Here is a 20,971-nt window from a genome sequence, read left to right on the forward strand (position 1 = left end):
CCACTACACCACCGTGCCGCCCACAATAAGAACATTTTCTCAAAATTATGACTTCATATCTCATTATGAGAAAGTTCTCATTGTTATGAGATATTCAGTGATTATTAAGATAAGTCACAATTATGAGAAACAGTCATTATCTCTTGTATTATGGTGGCAGAAATGGGCTTCCATTCTCTCTCTCTCTCTCTCTCTCTCTCACACACACACACACACACACACACAGGGTTGTTCTCTTTTCAGACTGATTTCCATTCCCTGTTATTTGGTTGAGGTTTTAGAATCGACTCCTGGAGTCAGAGTCAAACTCGGAGTCGATTCCAGGATTTGGGGAATCGAACGGTCCATGGTCCTTGTTTTCATGGCTCTCTTCCCGATAGAGATGGTTTACATTAGGCGGATTTGAGCTCCTGCTCGAGGAGTGGAGGAGGGTGTGAAGGATCTAGCAAGATTTATCTATTTTTGTTTCGGAGTTTAATCATCGAAAACTGATGACTCGATATCCGATCCTGTGAGTATTTACGAATCTGTACAGAGTCTCGGAGCGGTTACTTGGGATTCAGACATGTTTTTTGACCTTTAAAACGATTTTGCCCTGTGGTCATCTCCAGAAGAGGTTTAATTTGCTGTTTGTCAGTTAAACAAGTTCATAATATTGTTTTATTCCATACAAAGAAACAAACAGTTTGTGCTAGTGTTCGCGCATGCGTAGGAGGTAACGGTTTTCACACGCTGGAAGTCCTAACACTTTATTTTTTCCTTTTGTGAAAATATTCAAAACAGATTTAGGCTGAGTTTCTGAAATCGTCACACCTGCTTTATAAGAACTCGCACGATCTAACTCCATTTGGGATTTTTAACCAAACAAACCAACTTTTTTATTTAATTAATTTATTTTTTTTAACCAATCTTACATGATGTTGCCTAGTTTGGGTTGCCAGATTCCCTGTAAATGATATTTTTTAAGAATCAGTACTAAACTCATTGATTTACATTTGTAGTTTAAAAAAAAATCTTAAGCTACAATGAAGTGTATCAAAATATATAAAATTGCTAAGAGCCTTTACAATGTAGGAAAAATAACTATAATAATAAAAAGGAATTGCCTGTAGGATTGTGTAAGGAATTTAACATTGTGTTGTGCTCTTATAGGAAAATAATCAAGGACAGCTCGGTGTGATGAAGCAGAGTTACTGATACCACTCTGAAGTGTTTAATTCCTCTTATACCACAGTAACTTGTCAAGCTGTGTTAATTAAAGAGCAACATGCTGTACATTTTATCCGTTTATTGTTACTTTTACTGTTGTGGGGGAAGCCATGGCCTAATAGTTAGAGAAGTAGCTTTGGGACAAAAAGGTTGCTGATTCAATGCCCTGGACCAGCAGGGACTGAAGTGCCCTTGAGCAAGGCACCTAACCCCCAACTGCTCCTCAGGCTGCTCTGGGTATGTTGTACGTCGCTCTGGATAAGAGCATCTGCTAAATGCTGTTAATGTTATGTAATGTCCAAGAAACAAGGGGGTTCCACTCCTGTCTGCTGAACTGCTGTTATAGCTGAACATCTTTTGACAGATCACTGGTGAAAGGCTGGTTTAATGCACTCTAACCTGAAACCTTTTTTAGTTATCAAGTACGTCAGTGAAAATGGACTTTTCCATGCTCTTACAAAATAATTGGATCGATTCCCCTCCCTGCAGTCAAACCGAATCTATTCTGGAGCTCGTCCTAGAGCGTGTGTGGATGAAACTGGTGATTACTCTAGGCTTTATTGAGATGCTGAGACGATAGTTTCAGTGTTCATGTGTGTCATCGGAGAATGAAGTTAAATGGTGTACCCTGCCATTATCTGGACGCAGATCCACCCTCTGCATCTCTTCAAGTCCTTATTTGAAGTTGTGCTCACTGTAGCTTGAGACAGAGACAGTTATGTGCAGTTCTGCTTCAGTTTCGAGTTAAAGGTGCAGTTCTGTTTATATTAGTGTTTTTGCTTGTCTAGAATAGACCAGGATTGTTACTATGGACATATAATTGTCTCTTATTGCCTTATGCGCACATATATAAATATAAAAGCAATAATATATCAGAATATCAACATCAGTCAATCGAAAGTAATGAATAAACCACTTTGTGGTGTTCGGGTTCCAGGAAAATAAACAATGATGGTTTGGGATGATGAAGCGGGCTTATTCTTATCACGTCAAAGTTGATCCTTTTCCTATAACAGTATCTTATCTGTTTTATCAGATCAGTATTTTAAATCAGTATTTTATCTGTTTATAGTTATGTTTTTAATGTTGCGGAATGTCAACAAAACAAGTCAGTTCCTGTTCTCATCACTTTTGAGCAGCTATAAACAGATGTTTCCTCACCCGCCCCTCTTTTTTTTTTCCCTCACTCTTGAAGTTAATGAAAAAAAAGGCAGACTCTCAGATTGTTACGGAGAAATCACAAAGCATAAACTCACCCTGAAGACTTTGTTTCCCTCTGACTGTTCCAAAGCGCTGACACTGGAGACTCCTTCCATAACAGTTACAATACAACAGAAAACTTCATTATATTAACAGTGATTATTAATAATAATAATAATAATAATAATAATAATAATAATAAATCCTCTTTTTTGGTAAGTTTTGATTATTTGGGAAGAATAATACAATATTGTATTTATATTTGTACAGTAAAATAAAAGTTTGTCAGGAAGAAATTACTTGCTTGCAGATGATGGAGTCAGGACATTTTTCTTAAAAAAAAAAAGAAAGGCAGACAACTTTTATTCATGATATCATCCAGTATAACTTTCTATCCATTCATTGTATTTAAGCTGCTGTGCTAATTTTCATTAAGTTGTGATTTGTAAGCCAGGTCTCTTAGATCATTAACCATCAAGTGCTTTAATCTTCTAAAGTATTGACTCAGATTGACTTGGACTTGCTTCCTTTTCTCATTACTTATTATGTAATGAAAGTATCAAGGCTTGTGCTTGATAAAATTAGAACAGAAGCATATGATTGTCTTTGGGATGTCTTTTGAATGCATCTTGGGTTTTGTTGGACCACACTTTTACATATTACGCCCATTTCATGGTCGGTGTGTTAAATGATTTGTGCAACTTCCACAAACTTGTGTGATTCAGCGAGTCATGTGTCCTGACAATGAGATGGTGACCAGTGTCATGTGAAATTCATGGATTGTTTAGCAAAAAAAAAAACCCAGTTCGGTTTGTCCAGGCAATCAGCAATTTTATGATGAAGTGGCTGTAGTTTTAGCCATAATGGTGTCAGGGTGTGCAAATAAGATTTTTTTTTTTTTTGCTAAAAAACCCAATATGACAAGTAACATAATGATAAAGTTCAGTGTGTAAAGTGTTAAGATTATAGTGATGGTGTTTAGTGCAAAGATTTTGTTGGGAGCATTGTGGGATGGTATTTCCTTCGTTCATGCTGAGTGTCCCAGAGGAATGTCAGGAATGCGTCTCGGAGCCTCCGACGATTCTGTAACCCCTCATTTCTCTGCCCACTTGCAGCGTTCCATGCCGCAGTGGCCTGCTGATGCTGCTCGTGTCAGCTTTATGTTTATAGCTTGCTTAGTTTTTTCCAACAGAGAAGGAATGATCCAGCACTTCTTTTTTACGAGCTTTTCTGTCTCGAGGCAATGCGGCTAGCAATGTAATTACAGATCTTTTTCATTTCACTGCAGTGGAGATTCGGACTGTTGAATGTGATGCATTTATACACTCTGAAATACTAAGACATCACTATATACCTACTAACATTTATATATGAGTACATGGGTGCACTGTTGCTCTAATCCAGACATATACAATTTATTACATTTAAGCTGTAAACTGGTCATTTTAGTCTTCATCTGTTGATCTATTATTATTGTTGTTGTTGTTTGTTGTCCACTACAGATGGATAGATCTACTGTTAAAGATTGAGTATGACAGTCCTGACATATCCTTACACCATGACCACTTGAATCAGGTTGTTGTATTTAACCATCTAAATCACACGTGGAAGTCGAATCATGCAGTTCAGAGACAGAATTGGCCCAGAGTGCAACACATTTCCTCTCTGTCCCTTCCCAGCTGTTCCAGCAACTACTCGAGATTTGTAATCCAGATGTTTCCACTTGGATGTATTTAGCTCAAGCTGTAGTTCGTAAAAAAGCCAAAGACGGTGAACGCTTGTTCTGTGTCGCTGAGCAATTAAAACTGCAGTCATGTGAGATCTGCAAATGGAAACTTGGCGTATGACTGTATCCAGCTGCATATTTGGCAGATGGTCAGTTTTTCATCTAGACACACGTGGGATTCTGTAGTGTCTGTACACACTGCAGCCCTGGTCACTTATTCTTCCTTCCCATGCAGATGGCCATGTTTAAGCAATCACTTTTTAAAATGTTTATTTGTAAAGCTTCAGCATTAGGAATGTTTCTTTGTAGGGATTGAGTTCACATGAAAAAATTCACATGACACTTTTCTGGAGACAGTTCCAAATCAGGTCTATTAAATTTCTCATTTTATAAAACGTTTATGTTGTACATGTTTTTCGAAGATATTGTGTTGCACTTTTAAGCTTTTTGTGAAAATGTTTCTACTCCTGTTTTTCTCCAGATGACCCCCAGTGGTGGGTTTGATTGAGACACACCAGGAAGGAATTCTGAAAAGGCAGATTGATTTCACATAAATCGTCCAACACAATGTGCTCAATGAACCATCCAGCTAACTGGGTGACCTTTGAAGATGAAGGCACCCCCCAGTCCTCACCACAGAAAATCTTGCAGTCTCCATCAAGTTCTGGGTCAATACCTCGACCAAATGGCTTGAAATTGGTTCTGCCTCCTTTAGGCAGTTCAGCAAGGAGGTTATCCAGTCCACTGGAATCTCCCCAAATGCACTTTAGTTTCAATGGGAGCTCATGCGTGCCCAGCAACACTCCGATGTGCACTCCTGTAAGAGAAACTCCAATTGGTCCATCTCCCTTTAACTGCGACTCTCTCAGACCACCGAATGTCTTGAGGAGTTTCTCCAACACATCGACGAATATCTCTTCTCCTGATAGATGTTCCTCATCCGAGGCATGCACTTCCTTCCCAGCGTTCCAAGATGATCCGGGTCAGGTTAACCTATTTCTGGGTGAAAACAAGCACAAAAGAGATTCTGGAAGTTCCTCATCAGACTCCGAGCCTGGCTCAAGCTTGCCTCGCTTCTTTATCCGAACCAAGGATGGTTACGAGCCACCCCGGGACCAACTTCAAAACTCCTACTCGTACATCTGCCATAAGCTAGAGCGGTTAAAGGCAAAGGAGGACCAAGACCAAGAGAGAGAGGAAAGAGATTCGGATTTAAGCAAACTAAAGGAAATTGATGTAGGAAGAGGTTCGTCTTCCTTTGTTCCACAGGGATTGTTCCTCAGCCAGAGGAGGCATGGCTGGCCATTAATGCTGAGAATCCCAGAGAAAAAGAACCGTATGTCATCCCGCCAGTGGGGCCCGATATACTTACAGTTGCTTCCAGGAGCTGTGCTCCAAATGTATTATGAAAAAGGCTTGGAGAGACCATTCAAAGAGTTCCAGCTGAGTTCCAATTGCGCTCTTTCAGGCCCAAAACTGGAAAGCTATGGTGAGCCACGGAAAATTGCAACGTTGAAGATTGAACACGTGTCATATGTTGAGCGAAAGCGCTACCACCCTAAACCTGAGGTGACTCATGAAGCTGAAGTGGAGCAGCTGCTGAAATTTGGCACAACAGAGAACAGAGACATGGAGGACTTGCTGGTGTCCCTTGAGGAGGAGCTGATGAGATTACCAGGTCCCCTCAAGCAACAAAAACATTATGAGGAGCAAGAGTTGTCCTTGCAGATTGCAGACCATATCTGGATGCGAGTAGATAAGGACGGAGTCACGCTGGAACGTGCGGCCATCACGCGGCTCCACTGCTTGGCCTTCATAAACGGTGCGGTGGAATGTTTCCTGGCGTTGAATGACCTTGGACTTCTGAGCAAAGACTCTAATTATGGCAGCAAAGAGGACGAAGCGTGGATGGAGATCGCCGACTACCAGTTTCACAATTCTGTAAGAGAGGCTGAATTCAAAGACACTAGGTTGATTAAGTTCTCGCCCCCGGATGCCTGCAGGGTGGAACTCGGTCGCTACAGGACAGCTTCGCTGAACTGCGGAGACTTGCCTTTCTCAGTGAAGGCTACAGTCACCGTTCAAGGTGCCTATCTGGAGCTACAAGCCTTTCTCAATATGCAGTCATCCTTCCCTTCACTCGGGGCACATTCAGAAACACTTTGTGAAAACGTTTTAATCCATGTACCGCTGCCTGGGGATTGGGTCAAAGTGCCTCGTACCATCTCTCTGCTCTGGCAGAAATCCATCAAGGCCCGCATGAACAGAAATGCCTGCCTTGGCTCAGTAAACGTCACGGATTCGCATCCTGTCATGCAGGTGACTGTTGGTACCGTCAAGTATGAGAATGTGTATGGAGCCATTGTTTGGAGGATTGACAAGCTTCCTGCTAAGAACATGGGTAAGGAAAGAATCTACTTTCAGTACATGGTATAAATTAAGCACATGTTCTGCCACTACAAGGCTAGTATTAAATTTAATCAATTTAGTCATGCCAAAAATCACAATTGCTCCAGAATCTATGTTTTTGTAAAACAATTATTACCTTGATTCAGGTTTTCATGAATACATCAAGCCAGTGGTAGACAATCTGGTTTTGGTAAAGTCTTAACTGATTGCACGTGATAAATAACCCAGGATGGCGAAATATTCATTTCTCACAAAATATCAGACCAACATTACCTTCCCAATGCAATAAATAGGTCAACACTAATCAATTTTGAACTCCATTTGTGCTCAACTTGTACAACAGAGATGGATTTATAAATCTTCTGAATAATGTATTATATTTCCAGGACTTGGGTGGACATCTAGAAAAGTTGTGCTCGAACTCGTGCTGTGCTTTTGGCATTATGCTCATGATGCACATTTCTGACATTGTATTAATTGTTCAAATTGGTCAAATAACGAATCAAAAAGTGTATATATGGGCCATGATGTTGATTTCAGAAGGAAAAAGCAATTAATTGAACACTGAATTAGGCCTAGGGTGGCATGATGGTATAGTAGTTAGCATTGTCGCCTCACAGCAAGAAGGTTCTGGGTTTGAGCCCAGTGGACGACGGGGGCCTTTCTGTGTGGTTTGCATGTTCTTTCCCGTGTCTGTGTGGGTTTCCCCCACAGTCCAAAGACATGCAGGTTAGGCTAATTGGTGGCTCTAAATTGATCGTAGGTGTGAATGGTTGTGTCTCTCTATGTGTCAGCCATGCGATGACCTGGCGACTTGTCCAGGGTGTACTCCGCCTCTCACCCATAGTCAGCTGGGATAGGCTCCAGCTTGCCTGCGACCCTACACAGGATAAGTGGTTATGGATGGATTAGGCCTCATCATCTCATCTCATTATCTCTAGCCGCTTTATCCTTCTACAGGGTCGCAGGCAAGCTGGAGCCTATCCCAGCTGACTGCGGGCGAAAGGCGGGGTACACCCTGGACAAGTCGCCAGGTCATCACAGGGCTGACACATAGACACAGACAACCATTCACACTCACATTCACACCTACGGTCAATTTAGAGTCACCAGTTAACCTAACCTGCATGTCTTTGGACTGTGGGGGAAACCGGAGCACCCGGAGGAAACCCACGCGGACACGGGGAGAACATGCAAACTCCACACAGAAAGGCCCTCGCCGGCCCCGGGGCTCGAACCCAGGACCTTCTTGCTGTGAGGCGACAGCGCTAACCACTACACCACCGTGCCGCCCCTGGATTAGGCCTGTGTTCAAGAAATCAATTGTAGAGTAGAGCTAAATTTGTTGACTCAAAAATCAAGGGGGTTAAAACTTTTCCATTCAGCGGACACATTGAATTGGCAAGCATTGCCAATGCATATATTTATCTCGGGAACAAACTACTTTTTTGTCCATCAGGATAGTGGTTGATTTTTTTTTTAAAACAATTTTAAATTAAGAGCCTTGAACAAGGTCGTTCACACTCTGTGTACTTGGAAGTTGCTTTGTATAAAAGATTCTGCCAAATGAATAGAAGTAAATGGAGATGACGTGATGGGAGACAAGTGGGCGTGAGCTCTGAGTTGTGTGTGTGCTGTATGCTCCCTCTGGTGGCATAATGTGCTAACTTCTCATTTCCTTTACTGTATTTACTTTGCTCACTCACTTCCAGCAGCAGATCATCCCCATTGCTTCTCCTGCAAACTGGAGCTGGCATCGGACCAAGAGATCCCCACTGACTGGTTCCCTTTCATCACCATGGAGTGTGAGGTGGCAGATACGGTTGCTTCTCAAACCAGGGTGAAGTCTTTGGGAACAGAAAGCGACATTCAGCCTCAGAAGCACATCAGCTACAGGGCCTTCTATCATTGCCAGGTAAAATCTGAAAAAAACAGCAGTCAATCAGTCATTTGTCAGTTTATATAAACTGAGGAATAATAAATGTAGCACATCAAATTGGTATATGACTGATTTTCTTCTTTCTGCTCTTAGGTGGAAATTGAAAAAAAGCTAATTGAGGCAGAGTCGCAGAAACCATCAAGCTGTGCAACACAGTGATTCAAAATGTGGATTCATGTTTCAGAAGGAAAAAAAAAGGAAGACTTACATACTCGCACTAATGAATAATCAGCATGCACTTACAACAGACACATGAAATGTTCTTAGTCTTTACTCTGGCCTCCCCCCCAGTCCATCCCCGCCCCCGCCAAGTCAAGATCAACACACACAGCTCAACTACGGAAGCCGAGAGAGGCCCTTCATATAATCCTTTTTTTTTATTCACCTTGTTATCCCGAGATAACGACAATAATTAATTCAGGATCTCGAGAAAACAACACAACTAATTCGAGATCTCGAGAAAACAAAACCGTTATTCCGAGATAACGACATAATTAATTCAGGATCTCGAGAAAACAAAACCGTTATTTCGAGATCTCGAGAAAACAAAACCGTTATTTCGAGATCTCGAGAAAACAGCTGAGAAATGGTTCATTCAGATGCGCCAAGAGACTTGTGATATGCTGACTTTGGGGCTATTTCTCATTCTGTATAGACGCAACTTTGGTCATTAGAATGTCTGGAATAATCGATCACCTAATAAGGCAATATTTTGATCAAGGGTTGACACAGGGAGAGATTGCATTAAGTCTTTTAATAAGGGATAATTTCAAAATTAGTCCGTGGCACCTCCGCAGAAGACTGGCCCCCCTCTCAAGGCATCGTAAAAAGCCATTTCTGCTCTGTTACATGTCCGCCAATTTCTAAGTCTTCGTTGTCTGACCCACAGGGGGGCGCAGCTCTGCTAGAAATCTCAGCTGTTTTCTCGAGATCATGAAGAAATTTTGTTTTTTCGAGATCACGGAATAATTTTGTTTTCTCGAGATCTCGAATTAGTTGTGTTGTTTTCTCGACATCCTGAATTAATTATGTCATTATCTCGGGATAACAAGGTGAATAAAAAAAGATTATATGAAGGGCCTCTCACGGCTTCCGTACTCAACACTATAAACCGAAACAACAACAAAATATGTATTTATATTAACCATTAACTTAATACAATTTGTAATGTTCTGCCACTGCAATGACGTTAAAAACCTGTCCTGCAGCCTACAGTATTTGCACTTTAGCCTCTTATACATTGCAAGATTTCAGAGGGGTAAGATGTATATTAAGCCCTCTGATGACATACAGAGCACTGTTCACATTTAATATTATTTAACAATGTGGGTTATTAAATTAACTGTGTATGTGATATAAGCAATAAATAAATTCCTGTAAAATACAGCTGGCGAAGTATATGCAAGCCACTGAGATTGTGACATTCCCCACAGTTTGGCTAACGTTTTATTGCCGTACGATTGCAATATTGTAATGTTAGTTTTAATACATTATAACTATAGTTGTTTGATGGACAGAGGAAGGGGATTAATTTGCAATTGTTTCCTATAGTGGTGCAATACTGCTTTTCCATGGGGTCCTTCACCCAGAGAGCACTTTATTAGGAACATCTGTACACAATTGATGCAATTGTCTAATTGTGGCAGCATTTTGATGCATAAAATCATGCAGATACAGGCCAGCAGCTTCAGGGAACGTTAAAACATCAAAACATCAGAATAATGGAGAAAATATGACGTCAATGCTTTGGACCATGGCATGATTACTGGTGCCAATGGACTGGTTTGAGTATTTTTATAACTGCTGATTGCCTGGGATTTTCACACACAACGTCTAAAGTTTACACAGTAGTTTAATATTGAGGGGAAAAAAAAAATCCAGTGAGCAGCAGTTCTGCAGGTGGAAACTTCATGTTGATAAGAGAGCTCGATGGAGAATGGCCAGACTGATTTGAACTGACAAAAAAGTTATGGTAACTCAACCACTCTGTACAGTTGTGGTGATCTGAAAAGCGCACATGTTCCAGTTCTGTCAGCCAAGAACATGAACAGCATGATGAATATAGACTTCTACTGAGGCATACAGATGGTAGGATCAGAATTTGGCACCAAAAGCATGAATCCATGGACCCAACCTGCCTTGTCAACATTTCAGGCTGGTGGCGTAGTGGTGTGGGGAATGTTTTCTTGGCACACTTTGGGGCTGTTAATAGCAATCCATCATTTAAATGCCACAGCCTATTTTAATATTGTTGCTGACTATGTGCATTCATTCATGGTCACAATTTGTCAATCTTCGACACAATAGCTACAGCCAGCATGAGGATGTCACAAAGCAAAAGTCTTTTACAAAACCAGTTTGAGATGGTACAAGGGGAGATTTGCAGCATGAAAGTGCACCTGAAAATCTTCAGGAATTACGTGATGTCAGTATGGACCAGAATCACACATGAATGTTTCCAACATTTTGTGGAATCCATGCCACAAAGAACTGAGGCTGTTTTAAGAGGAATGGGAGGCCCGACACAATACAGTATTAGTCTCGTGTTCCTAATAAAGTGTTCAGTGAATGTATATTCACAGTGCTCATAAAAACATTACACATGAAAAGCCTACTTTTGTTGTATTCACAACTTTGAAAGTAATTTAATTTTAGAAATTAATTAAAAAATATTCTGACAGCTCTGAGTTCATGAGTTATGGATGCAGTCTCTTGTGGTGGTTCAGTGGGTTAAAGCTCTGGGTTACTGGTTGGAGGGTTGGAGTCAGTACTGCTGATACTGTTGGGCCCTTGGGTAAGGCCCTTAACCCTACATAGAAGTGTTCCCATTTTACCTGTGCCTTGAAATAGTGTTATAGCTAGTTATCCCATAGCTATTAGCATTAATCTTGATTATTAGCTAGATTAAAGGGGCTGGTTCACCCTTCCCAGAGTCCTCTACGCCAAGTAGCCAGTTACCATTTCCGATGCTAACGATATTCCAAAAAAAATATCTGCAACAATTTGGTAACATCCTAGGCAATAGATCTTAAATTTTAACATGAAATTGAAGAGATTTTGTTGAAGCATTAATACTTTAAATTCTCCTGATCCATATGTTATTCCTTTGTAATGGGCCTGAACCGACCTCAGCTGATCTTGCAGGTGGCTGTGAATGAAAGAAAAGATAAGGCGTATTTTGTTCAAAAGCTTCCACGTATGACGAAAAAGTTCAAGGCAAATTTTGAAGGGCTCACTAAACAGTAAATTTGCTGAGGTTTTGCTGCACAGAGAGCCAACACTGTAGCAGTCATATGCTTTCAAAATGCAGTGGCCTGGATGTAAACAAATACTACAAGACTTGCAAAGAAATTACTGTTCAACTGAAAATACACTAATTGTGATTAGCTTTTGATCGGAAACTGAACATCCACACTATGTTAAATGTCAGCGTTTTGCCAGAACTTGATCAGGCTAATTTGGTTAGAGCAGTCAGAAAATGTTGACTTTTGAAGTGATTAATACTCTTTGAATAACACTTGGAATAAACATTGTTAGAAATGACTATACTTTAATGCTACATGGATTTAAAGGAGTCGGTTCAGAGTCGATTCCACACACAAGACAGTGATTTTTCATCTCATCTCATCTCATTATCTCTAGCCGCTTTATCCTTCTACAGGGTCGCAGGCAAGCTGGAGCCTATCCCAGCTGACTACGGGCGAAAGGCGGGGTACACCCTGGACAAGTCGCCAGGTCATCACAGGGCTGACACATAGACACAGACACAAAGTGATTTTTGATTCTAAAAATGACAATACAGGTCAGAAAAGAGCTTTCACATTATTAAGTACATACTTACATGAAGTGCATTCATTAACATCATATATTAGCGTTTGAACATTACCCACCATTTTATTTAGTGAGGTAATTTGGAAAGCTAATGCTAGCTAACTGAACATACAGTGGTGCTTGAAAGTTTATGAACCCTTTAGAATTTTCTATATTTCTGCATAAATATGACCTAAAAACATCAGATTTTCACACAAGTCCTAAAAGTAGATAAAGAGAACCCAGTTAAACAAATGAGACAAAATACTTGGTCATTTATTTATTGAGGAAAATGATCCAATATTACATATCTATCTGTGAATGGCAAAAGTATGTGAACCTTTGCTTTCAGTATCTGGTGTGACCCCCTTGTGCAGCAATAACTGCAACTAAACATTTCCAGTAACTGTTGATCAGTCCTGCACACCAGCTTGGAGGAAATTTAGCCCATTCCTCCGTACAGAACAGTTTCAACTCTGGGATGTTGGTGGGTTTCCTCACATGAACTACTTGCTTCCGGTCCTTCCACAACATTTCCATTGGATTAAGGTCAGAACTTTGACTTGGCCATTCCAAAACATTAACTTTATTCTTCTTTAACCATTCTTTGGTAGAATGACTTGTGTGCTTAGGGTTGTTGTCTTGCTGCATGACCCACCTTCCCTTGAGATTCAGTTCATGGACAGATGCCCTGACATTTTCCTTTAGAATTTGCTGGTATAATTCAGAATTCATTGTTTCATCAATGATGGCAAGCCGTCCTGGCCCAGATGCAGCAAAACAGGCCCAAACCATGACACTACCACCACCACGTTTCACAGATGGGATAAGGTATGCTGGAATGCAGTGTTTTCCTTTCTCCAAACATAATGCTTCTCATTTAAACTATAAATTTCTATTTTGGTCTCATCTGTCCACAAAACATTTTTCTAGTAGCCTTCTAGCTTGTCCACGTGATCTTTAGCAAACTGCAGATGAGCAGCGATTTTCTGCCATGCACGCCATTGTTGTTCAGTATTCTCATGATGGTGGACTCATGAACATTAGCCAATGTGAGAGAGGCCTTCAGTTGCTTAGAAGTTACCCTGGGGTCCTTTGTGACCTTGCCAACTATTACATGCCTTGCTCTTGGAGTGATCTTTGTTGGTCGACCATTCCTGGGGAGGGGAACAATGGTCTTGAATTTCCTCCGTTTATACACAATCTGTCTGACTGTGGATTGGTGGAGTCCAAACTCTTTAGAGATGGTTTTGTAACCTTTTCCAGCCTGATGAGCATCAACAATGCTTTTTCTGAGGTCCTCAGAAATCTTTGTTCGTGCCATGATTCACTTCTACAAACATGTGTTGTGAAGCTCAGACTTTGATAGATCCCTGTTCTTTAAATAAAACAGGGTGCCCACTCACACCTGATTGTCATCCCATTGATTGAAAACACCTGACTCTAATTTCACCTTCAAATTAACTGCTAATCCTAGAGGTTCACATACTTTTGCCACTCACAGATATGTAATATTGGATCATTTCCCTCAATAAATAAATGACCAAGTATAATATTTTTGTCTCATTTGTTTAACTGGGTTCTCTTTATCTACTTTTAGGACTTGTGTGAAAATCTGATTATGTTTTAGGTCATATTTATGCAGACATATAGAAAATTCTAAAGGGTTCACAAACTTTCCAGCACCACTGTAACTCCCTGTTGACTTTAAACTATTACCGACGATGTTGTTTCATTGTAAGTTTCTGTCTTACTTCATGAGTTATCTAAAATGTATTATGTAATTTTTTTCGTGTAAAAAAAAGGGTTTGATTGTGCAGATTTTACATGATCTTTGCGCGAATCTGAACCGAATCAATTTTCCACAGATTCGGATTCAACTCTCCTGAAGGTAATGAGGAATCGATTCATTTTTTGACTCCTCATTATGCTATGCTGCAGAACAGCTGTATAAAATTTCACAATCAACCCTGAATCCAACCCGTGTGTTGAGGGTGAGCTGGGCTGCTAAATGAGTAACAACCGACATTAAAATGCTCTCAAATTCAAGCATATTAGTAAGTAGCTTGAACTACACTGAAGTCAGTGATCTATTTGGTGATTCAAACTGATAGATGTATATTATCTGTCTGTTAACTTTATTTACAAATAGATGTTAGCTTTAAAAAAAGTTAAAACGCTTCTCAGGCAGCTTGCTTGCTTTCTTGTCAAGCTTCGTTTATTTAATAAACAAGTTTTAGTGACTTGAGCTCGGGAGTCGATTCCAAAAAAAGAGTCGATTCCTCAGTCACAACCAGGCTGTGTAGTTGATTTGGCAGGGTGAAATTTTGACTAATCAAGTTTTCAAAGCTGATTGACTGTCCTGAAGTAATCTTGGACTAAATGATGATTAATGGTTCACCATTTTTTTTGTCCTGGAATGAAGAAAAGTATAGAATCGACTCGGAATCGAACAGCACTATGAATATCAGCTGGTTGCCAATGCCTACCAAAACTGAAAAGCATTCTGGTGTCACAGGTTTTACATCTCTGGCTCAACTTAAGTCTTTCTATTTAATCAATGGGAATGCAGATAAATAAATATGGTCCTGACTTTCCCCCCAGCCTAAACTCTACCTATCCATCGTTGATGATGTGATGGAGAGTGTCCGAGAGCTGTTCATCGATGAAGGAGTGGAAGAGAGAGTACTAGATGAACTTAGGCAGGTAAGAGTGAATTAATAAAAACTTAGAGAAGGTAAGTTAAACTGAACTGTTGACTGAGATGTATCAACAGCTCTGGGTTGTCTTCTTGGGCAAAAGAGCAGTGTTTTCTCATGGGATGCAAGAATCTTCAAGCATGTCCAGTTGCTCTCTTTTACCACCCACAGTTTACTGTGACCTGGATGACTGAGAATCTTCAAACTTGTTTCTCATGGGATGCAATCAAAAGTAATAAACTGATCTGATCTTGTATATGGTATTGCCATATGTGTGTTGGGGATGAAACACTTTTTTTTCAATTGCTGGAAATGTTGTCTTTTACAGAGACATGTACACAATTGGAACGAGGCTTAAAGTTTCTCTTTGGTTTTGGAGATGAGGGACTCAAAACTATTATAGAAAAGCATACAAATCATGCACTTATTGCATAAGTTTGCACTGCATTATTGCCTAAATATTTTTTTCCAAAAATATGCCCTGTTGAGCAAACTTTGGTACACTTGGATGAAATATTCTGTTTTCTACTTGTAGCTGTGGGAGTCAAAGGTTCTTCAGTCGAAAGCTGTGGAAGGCTTTGCTCAAGAGAACATCAATCCATCCAACTTTGTCCTGCAGCTTCCTGCAAATTATTCCCAAACACTTCAGAAATCCACAGGTTAGTTCAGTGTGGAGACTTTACATTATTGGAGTAACTTTGAATACCTACATATGAAAAGCACTTTATACCACAGCACTCTTGGATTCTGATTGGTCAGAAGGTATGTAATTTGATAGATGGGATTTATTAATATATGTTTTTAATGTTCTAGTTTCAGTAACGGCTCATTCAGGAATTAACTTGTTTTGAAAACATGCAGCATTAATTGGATTTAAAAAATACATGCTTTTCAATCAATAAGTGTAATTGTTGGCAAAAAATGGTCTAAAACTATATTTTATGCTTTCCGCAGCTTCTGGGGTTCTCCCTGCCAGGCAGCAGAGTTTCACAGGGAAAGCTGTAAGTCAGAGGTTTTATTGCCCCTGGATTTCTGTACCTTTTATTTCATTTAAAAGGGGGGAACAGGTTGGAAAAGTCAGTGCAACTCCTTTTAAACTATCTAGGTTTTGTCCCAATTTTAAATCACTTTTTTTAAATATTAAATATACTGATTTTGATGTGTAGCTATAGAACTTCTTGAATTGGAATCAATTCAAGAAGTTCTATAGCTACACATCAAAATCAGTATTGTGAAATAAAATATACCCACACTTATTTGGTTAAATATGTAGAATTAACCAAACTATTAGGGACATTCCACTGAATGGGTGCCATTTGCATGTTGTACCACTCCCAAATTAAACTTGTTATATCTTTTCAATACTGACTATAATAACACACTTAACTACTCAATGTTTATTGGTCAACCTCAGGCTACGTTATTTTTTTATTTTTTATTTTTTTTTTTACAAGGTTTGGAAGTCAAAGATGGCTGCATACTCTTTATGAGTAACAGGACTGAGTTTTTAGCCTAGGATTAGCTAATATATGGAATTAAGCCACATGACATCATCGCTAATAGCATGACCACGTTGAGCACGCTCTAGTGATTTACCAAAACTCTGTATTTTTAAAATAAACAAATCATCTAAGAAATAACTTAAGTAACAGGACAGTATGTTGACATTGACCTTATCAAAGTTAAAAAAAATCAAATGTACAGAAAAGTAAATGAGAGAACTAACTTTTGGTCTTCCCATGGCCTTCAGAAGACACAACTGATGTAACGTCCTGTTGAGCATGTGATTTAGGGAATATTCCAAATTTGTCAGATGGGGTAATATGTTTGGGTAACAGGACTGAGTGAAAACCCAGGGACACGACTAAAATGTGTATTTCTTATGAAAAAATATTTAAACCATGGATAGGATGTGGAGTCACACAACAGTGCAAAAGAAATACTGTTTCTGAAGGATTTTAATCATAATATTTCATAGTTAAGTATAGTTAGAGTGCAGGGACAGGTAACATGCTATTTTTCAGTGTTTTAGGTAGTTTTTATTAATCCTTACAATTACATATCTTAAATTTGAAATCAGATCAATGTGCAGGACATTCTGCGTAATAAGGAAATGTATTTTAAAGTACATTTTTATGTGCATTTATACATATAATTTTCTAGGGACGGAAATGGCACCAATTCGGTGGAATGGCTCATTAGATTAAAATCATACGGACTGGTAAAATCTTCTGGTTTGACCAAAGTAAGTTTGATTACCTTTTAACCACAAGGTTCAGTGTGGGAGTAAGTGATGTTCATTGTTTGATCCATGCAAAGCAGTAATTCCAGGTCCAAGCAGATGATATTTGGATACTGATTCTTAATTTGATTTTGTTTAAAATAAATAAACTAACCAACTCTTTGCTTGACAAACACAAGGCTCAGGTGCACTACATGGTCAAAGGCCATAGCATCTAGTGCCAGCACCCCCTGCAGGTCTGGTAGCACACTTCAGTTAATCTCCTAGTACCCCCCTTTCCCTGTAGAGGGAGCCCATCAGATAAATAATACAAGTTAACTAAGTGAAAATGTAGCACATGTGGCCTCCAGTAAATACAGATGTTTTCACTGTTATTCTACCAGGGTGAATTCATGAAGGATGCAATGTGCTGAATTTCATTCAACACATTCATTGGAACACTTGGAGACTTTATTTCTTTGCCCATTTACAGAGCAACACTGGCACAATTGCGACATTTTCTCTGCCACCTGGAGTCACTTATCCTGTTCAGATCCCTGCAGGTGTGACGCTACAGACTGCTTCAGGTGAGCTCGACTACACACCCCACTGATGGCCAATCCCAACTGACTTCGGGTGAGGGGCAGGGTACACCATGGACTGGTCTCCAGTTGCTCTCAGGGCTACACAGAAGGACAGACAGCCAAGCACACACACACATTCATACCCATGGGCAATTTTAATGTAGCCAGTTGACTGAATCCACATGTTTTTGGACTGTGGGAGGAAACTGGAGCACCCAGAGGAAACCCACACAGGGAGAACATGTAAACTCCACATGGGGGAAAAACTCCAGTTGAGGTGAAGTTCAAACCCCGAACTTTCTTGCCTCAATCCTCTGCAGGATTCAATGCTTCTCAAGTGCACGATCTAGCTCTCAAAGTTCATCTGGGGCATTTAAATAAATCTTTCAATCAGCTGGTGTTTTAAATAAAAAAAAAAGCAATTTTAGGCATAATCTATAATCAGTTTTAAACTCTTATACTAGTCATCCTTTTAACGGAAACAACCTGCAACATTCCCTGAAATGTTATTTCATTGTAATTTTAAATCTAAAGTTTCTAGCTTTTTATATTTTTAATTGGGAATACATGTCTTACTTCCAGGGGTCTCTTGACTGCCTGTATAAGATTATAAAAATAAAGGAATTAAAAAAAACAAACAAAAAAACCCTCAACCACACCCTTGTACACAAATCTTGACCTCTGTACTGACAGGCCACTTCTACAAAGTGAATGTTCCTGTGATGGTGACTCAGGCTCCAGGTTGCCAGCGCATGCCTCCTCTAGCCAGCCAACCCCATGCGGAGCAAAGAAACCTGCCCTCTGCTATTGTTCATAACCTCCCTGCTTCCCAGGTGCCTCCTCCACCCCCGTGTCACCAATCCGTACCTGCTCCTCAAGACCCCAAACCGCTGATACACCAACAGAACCAGGTGATTCAGCATTCTCAGATCCCTGTGGATCCTCCTATTGAGGCTCAGGTCCCTCCTGAGCCTCCTGTTAACCCCCAGCCTTCAGAGTCGCCCCTGGGAAACCTGGATGAGTTTACGCTGGATGGAATTGTCTTCAGCCCACAGCCACTGGACACGAGCACTCCATCATGTCTCTCAGCAGAGCAGATGGTGGAAAGGGCTGTTGAAGTGGCAGGAGAAGCCCGGCTTAATGCTGAGGACACACTGCGTCATTTCCTGCCTGATTTGGAAAGGACATCTGATGGTGCACTTAAGGTAGAATTGTAAAAACAATTAGACATTCTGTGAAGGGGGGGGGGGAGAATAAACAGTGGTCCAGAGTTTTTCCAATAACAGCATGTCCTAAATAAATAGATCTAGGACATGCTGTTATTGGGGGGGGGGAACAATTTTAAAACATAAAATTGGTCAACTGTTCCAGAAAATTAATCAACACCCTTCTGACCAATCAGATTTAAGAATTTTATAAAGTGCTGTGGTATAAATGTCAAATTAACTATGATCATCTAACGAAGTCCTCTTGCAACAGAGTCTACAATCATCCCCTCAGCTGGACATGGACCTCCTAAGGGACTACAACTTCAACGAGTTGACTGACATCCCGCAGCTCGATGGAGTGTGTGACAGCAGTTCAGAGGCAGGAGATGATCAGGAGGAGGAAAGGGAGTATCGAGAGCCTGTTGGGGAAAACGAGTTCTTGGGTATGATTGATGCTGAAGCTCTGCAGGCGCTCCAGGGAGTTGGAGGAAGCAGTGATGGAAACAGCAGCTCCAGCAGTGATGGGGATGAGCCTGAGCTGGAGGAAGAGGAAGAGGTGAGAAATGAGTGAGCCAGACGGATCAGAGCTGAACCTGGAGGTGATCTAAACCTTGTGTGGTAATTATGTAACTAAGACGCATTCCCAGAAAAGACACAATGTCGTCATCGTCAGGGTGATGTACAGTGTTTTGTATTTAACAGCTAAAATCATCACATCACAGCAGAATTTGCCTGGATTTCAGAATTAAACTGTCATGACAGAAAAAGGCCATGCCTTGGCCGCCATAGATGGGACTTATTTGTTCAGCACATCCCACACATGTCCAAATGGATTGAGATGTGAACAACATTCCTGCAGGGTGCATTATCCTGCTACGCTTGCCCATTTTTCCTGCTTCCAACATGTCAACTTCAAAATCTGACCTGTTCACTTGCTGGCTAATATCTCACCCTTTGGCAGATGCCATTATAACAGTTATTCACTTCAGTGGTTTTAATGTTCTGGCTGATGAGTATATGAGATGAGTTCTGACCCAAGATCTGTGCAGAAAAGATTATAGCCCAAGTGGAGAAGCAGCAAAAAAGATTTTATAGCAGAAGGTGGTTGAGGTTAAATGAATCTGGGCATCTCTGTATGTTTCAGACCCAGTAAAGTGGGCCTGGCCTCTGTGCCTGGTATACAAGGTTCAGACTTTATCAAGAGGGTGTGGCCTCTGTATCTGTCAGACCCAATGATGCCCCAAACCTCTTCAGTTAATTACTTCAGTGAAGATTCAAGTTTGGACAAATATTGAACATTTTGAAAAGCCTAAAGATGGAATCATTCAGTGCTTTTAAATATATCCTTTGGCTATCTATTAAATTGTTGATGGCAAATCTTGAGATTTGCCCATTTATAATATCAGAGAGATGCACATCATTGCTATTGAATATAATGCATAAAAATTAACTCAGACTCTTGATTTGGAAGTAAGCATTAGTTATTCGTGCTGTTTGTTCTGGCTAGGATCCACTGAACTCTGGAGATGACGTAAGCGAGCAAGACATACCCGAGATCTTTGATACTGAGAACATCATTGTCTGTCAGTATGATAAGGTGAGTTCCAGTGTCAGGATTTATGCTTCATCATGGTTAAAACCTAAACGCTCATGAATTCTTTACACCAGTGAAGGTTTAATTGCTGTCTTGACAGATTCATCGCAGTAAAAACAGGTGGAAGTTTTATCTGAAAGACGGCGTGATGTGTTACAGTGGTAAGGACTATGTTTTCTCCAAAGCTGTCGGGGAGGCTGAGTGGTGAGCTTGAAGAGGAAAAGCATGAGACGAAATGCTCTATAGGATTTTTTTTTTTTCCCCCCCTCAAATTTGAAGTTTTATGTAACTTATTAGTTGTCTCAAATCTCAGACTTTAAGGAAAGAAACACGATGCCTATATGATGCTCTCAATATATACTGTATATAGTT

General features: G+C 40.3%; 2 protein-coding genes across 4 annotated transcripts; both read left to right on the forward strand.

Moving 5' to 3' along the window:
- The first annotated feature begins 334 nt into the window (after positions 1 to 334).
- Positions 335 to 11,163, forward strand: LOC132883482 (stonin-1). Of its 2 annotated transcripts, none has more exons than XM_060917158.1 (4): positions 335 to 511; positions 4,617 to 6,536; positions 8,257 to 8,459; positions 8,577 to 11,163. In XM_060917158.1, the coding sequence occupies exons 2-4, from the start codon at positions 4,703 to 4,705 to the stop codon at positions 8,640 to 8,642; spliced, it is 2,103 nt and encodes a 700-aa protein (XP_060773141.1). In that variant the 5' UTR covers positions 335 to 511; positions 4,617 to 4,702; the 3' UTR covers positions 8,643 to 11,163. The 2 variants fall into 2 exon arrangements, with proteins under 2 accessions (XP_060773141.1, XP_060773142.1); XM_060917159.1 differs by having other exon boundaries at positions 8,260 to 8,459.
- Positions 11,164 to 14,172: 3,009 nt separating this feature from the next.
- Positions 14,173 to 20,971, forward strand: gtf2a1l (general transcription factor IIA, 1-like). Of its 2 annotated transcripts, none has more exons than XM_060917160.1 (9): positions 14,173 to 14,350; positions 14,898 to 14,999; positions 15,528 to 15,651; positions 15,947 to 15,993; positions 17,707 to 17,800; positions 18,491 to 19,002; positions 19,277 to 19,561; positions 20,513 to 20,602; positions 20,700 to 20,971. In XM_060917160.1, exons 1-9 carry the CDS (start codon positions 14,327 to 14,329, stop codon positions 20,805 to 20,807), a joined length of 1,386 nt encoding a protein of 461 aa, XP_060773143.1. In that variant the 5' UTR covers positions 14,173 to 14,326; the 3' UTR covers positions 20,808 to 20,971. The 2 variants fall into 2 exon arrangements, with proteins under 2 accessions (XP_060773143.1, XP_060773144.1); XM_060917161.1 differs by having other exon boundaries at positions 20,679 to 20,755.

The sequence above is a fragment of the Neoarius graeffei genome, chromosome 3, assembly GCF_027579695.1.
Source record: "Neoarius graeffei isolate fNeoGra1 chromosome 3, fNeoGra1.pri, whole genome shotgun sequence".
Taxonomy (NCBI): domain Eukaryota; kingdom Metazoa; phylum Chordata; class Actinopteri; order Siluriformes; family Ariidae; genus Neoarius; species Neoarius graeffei.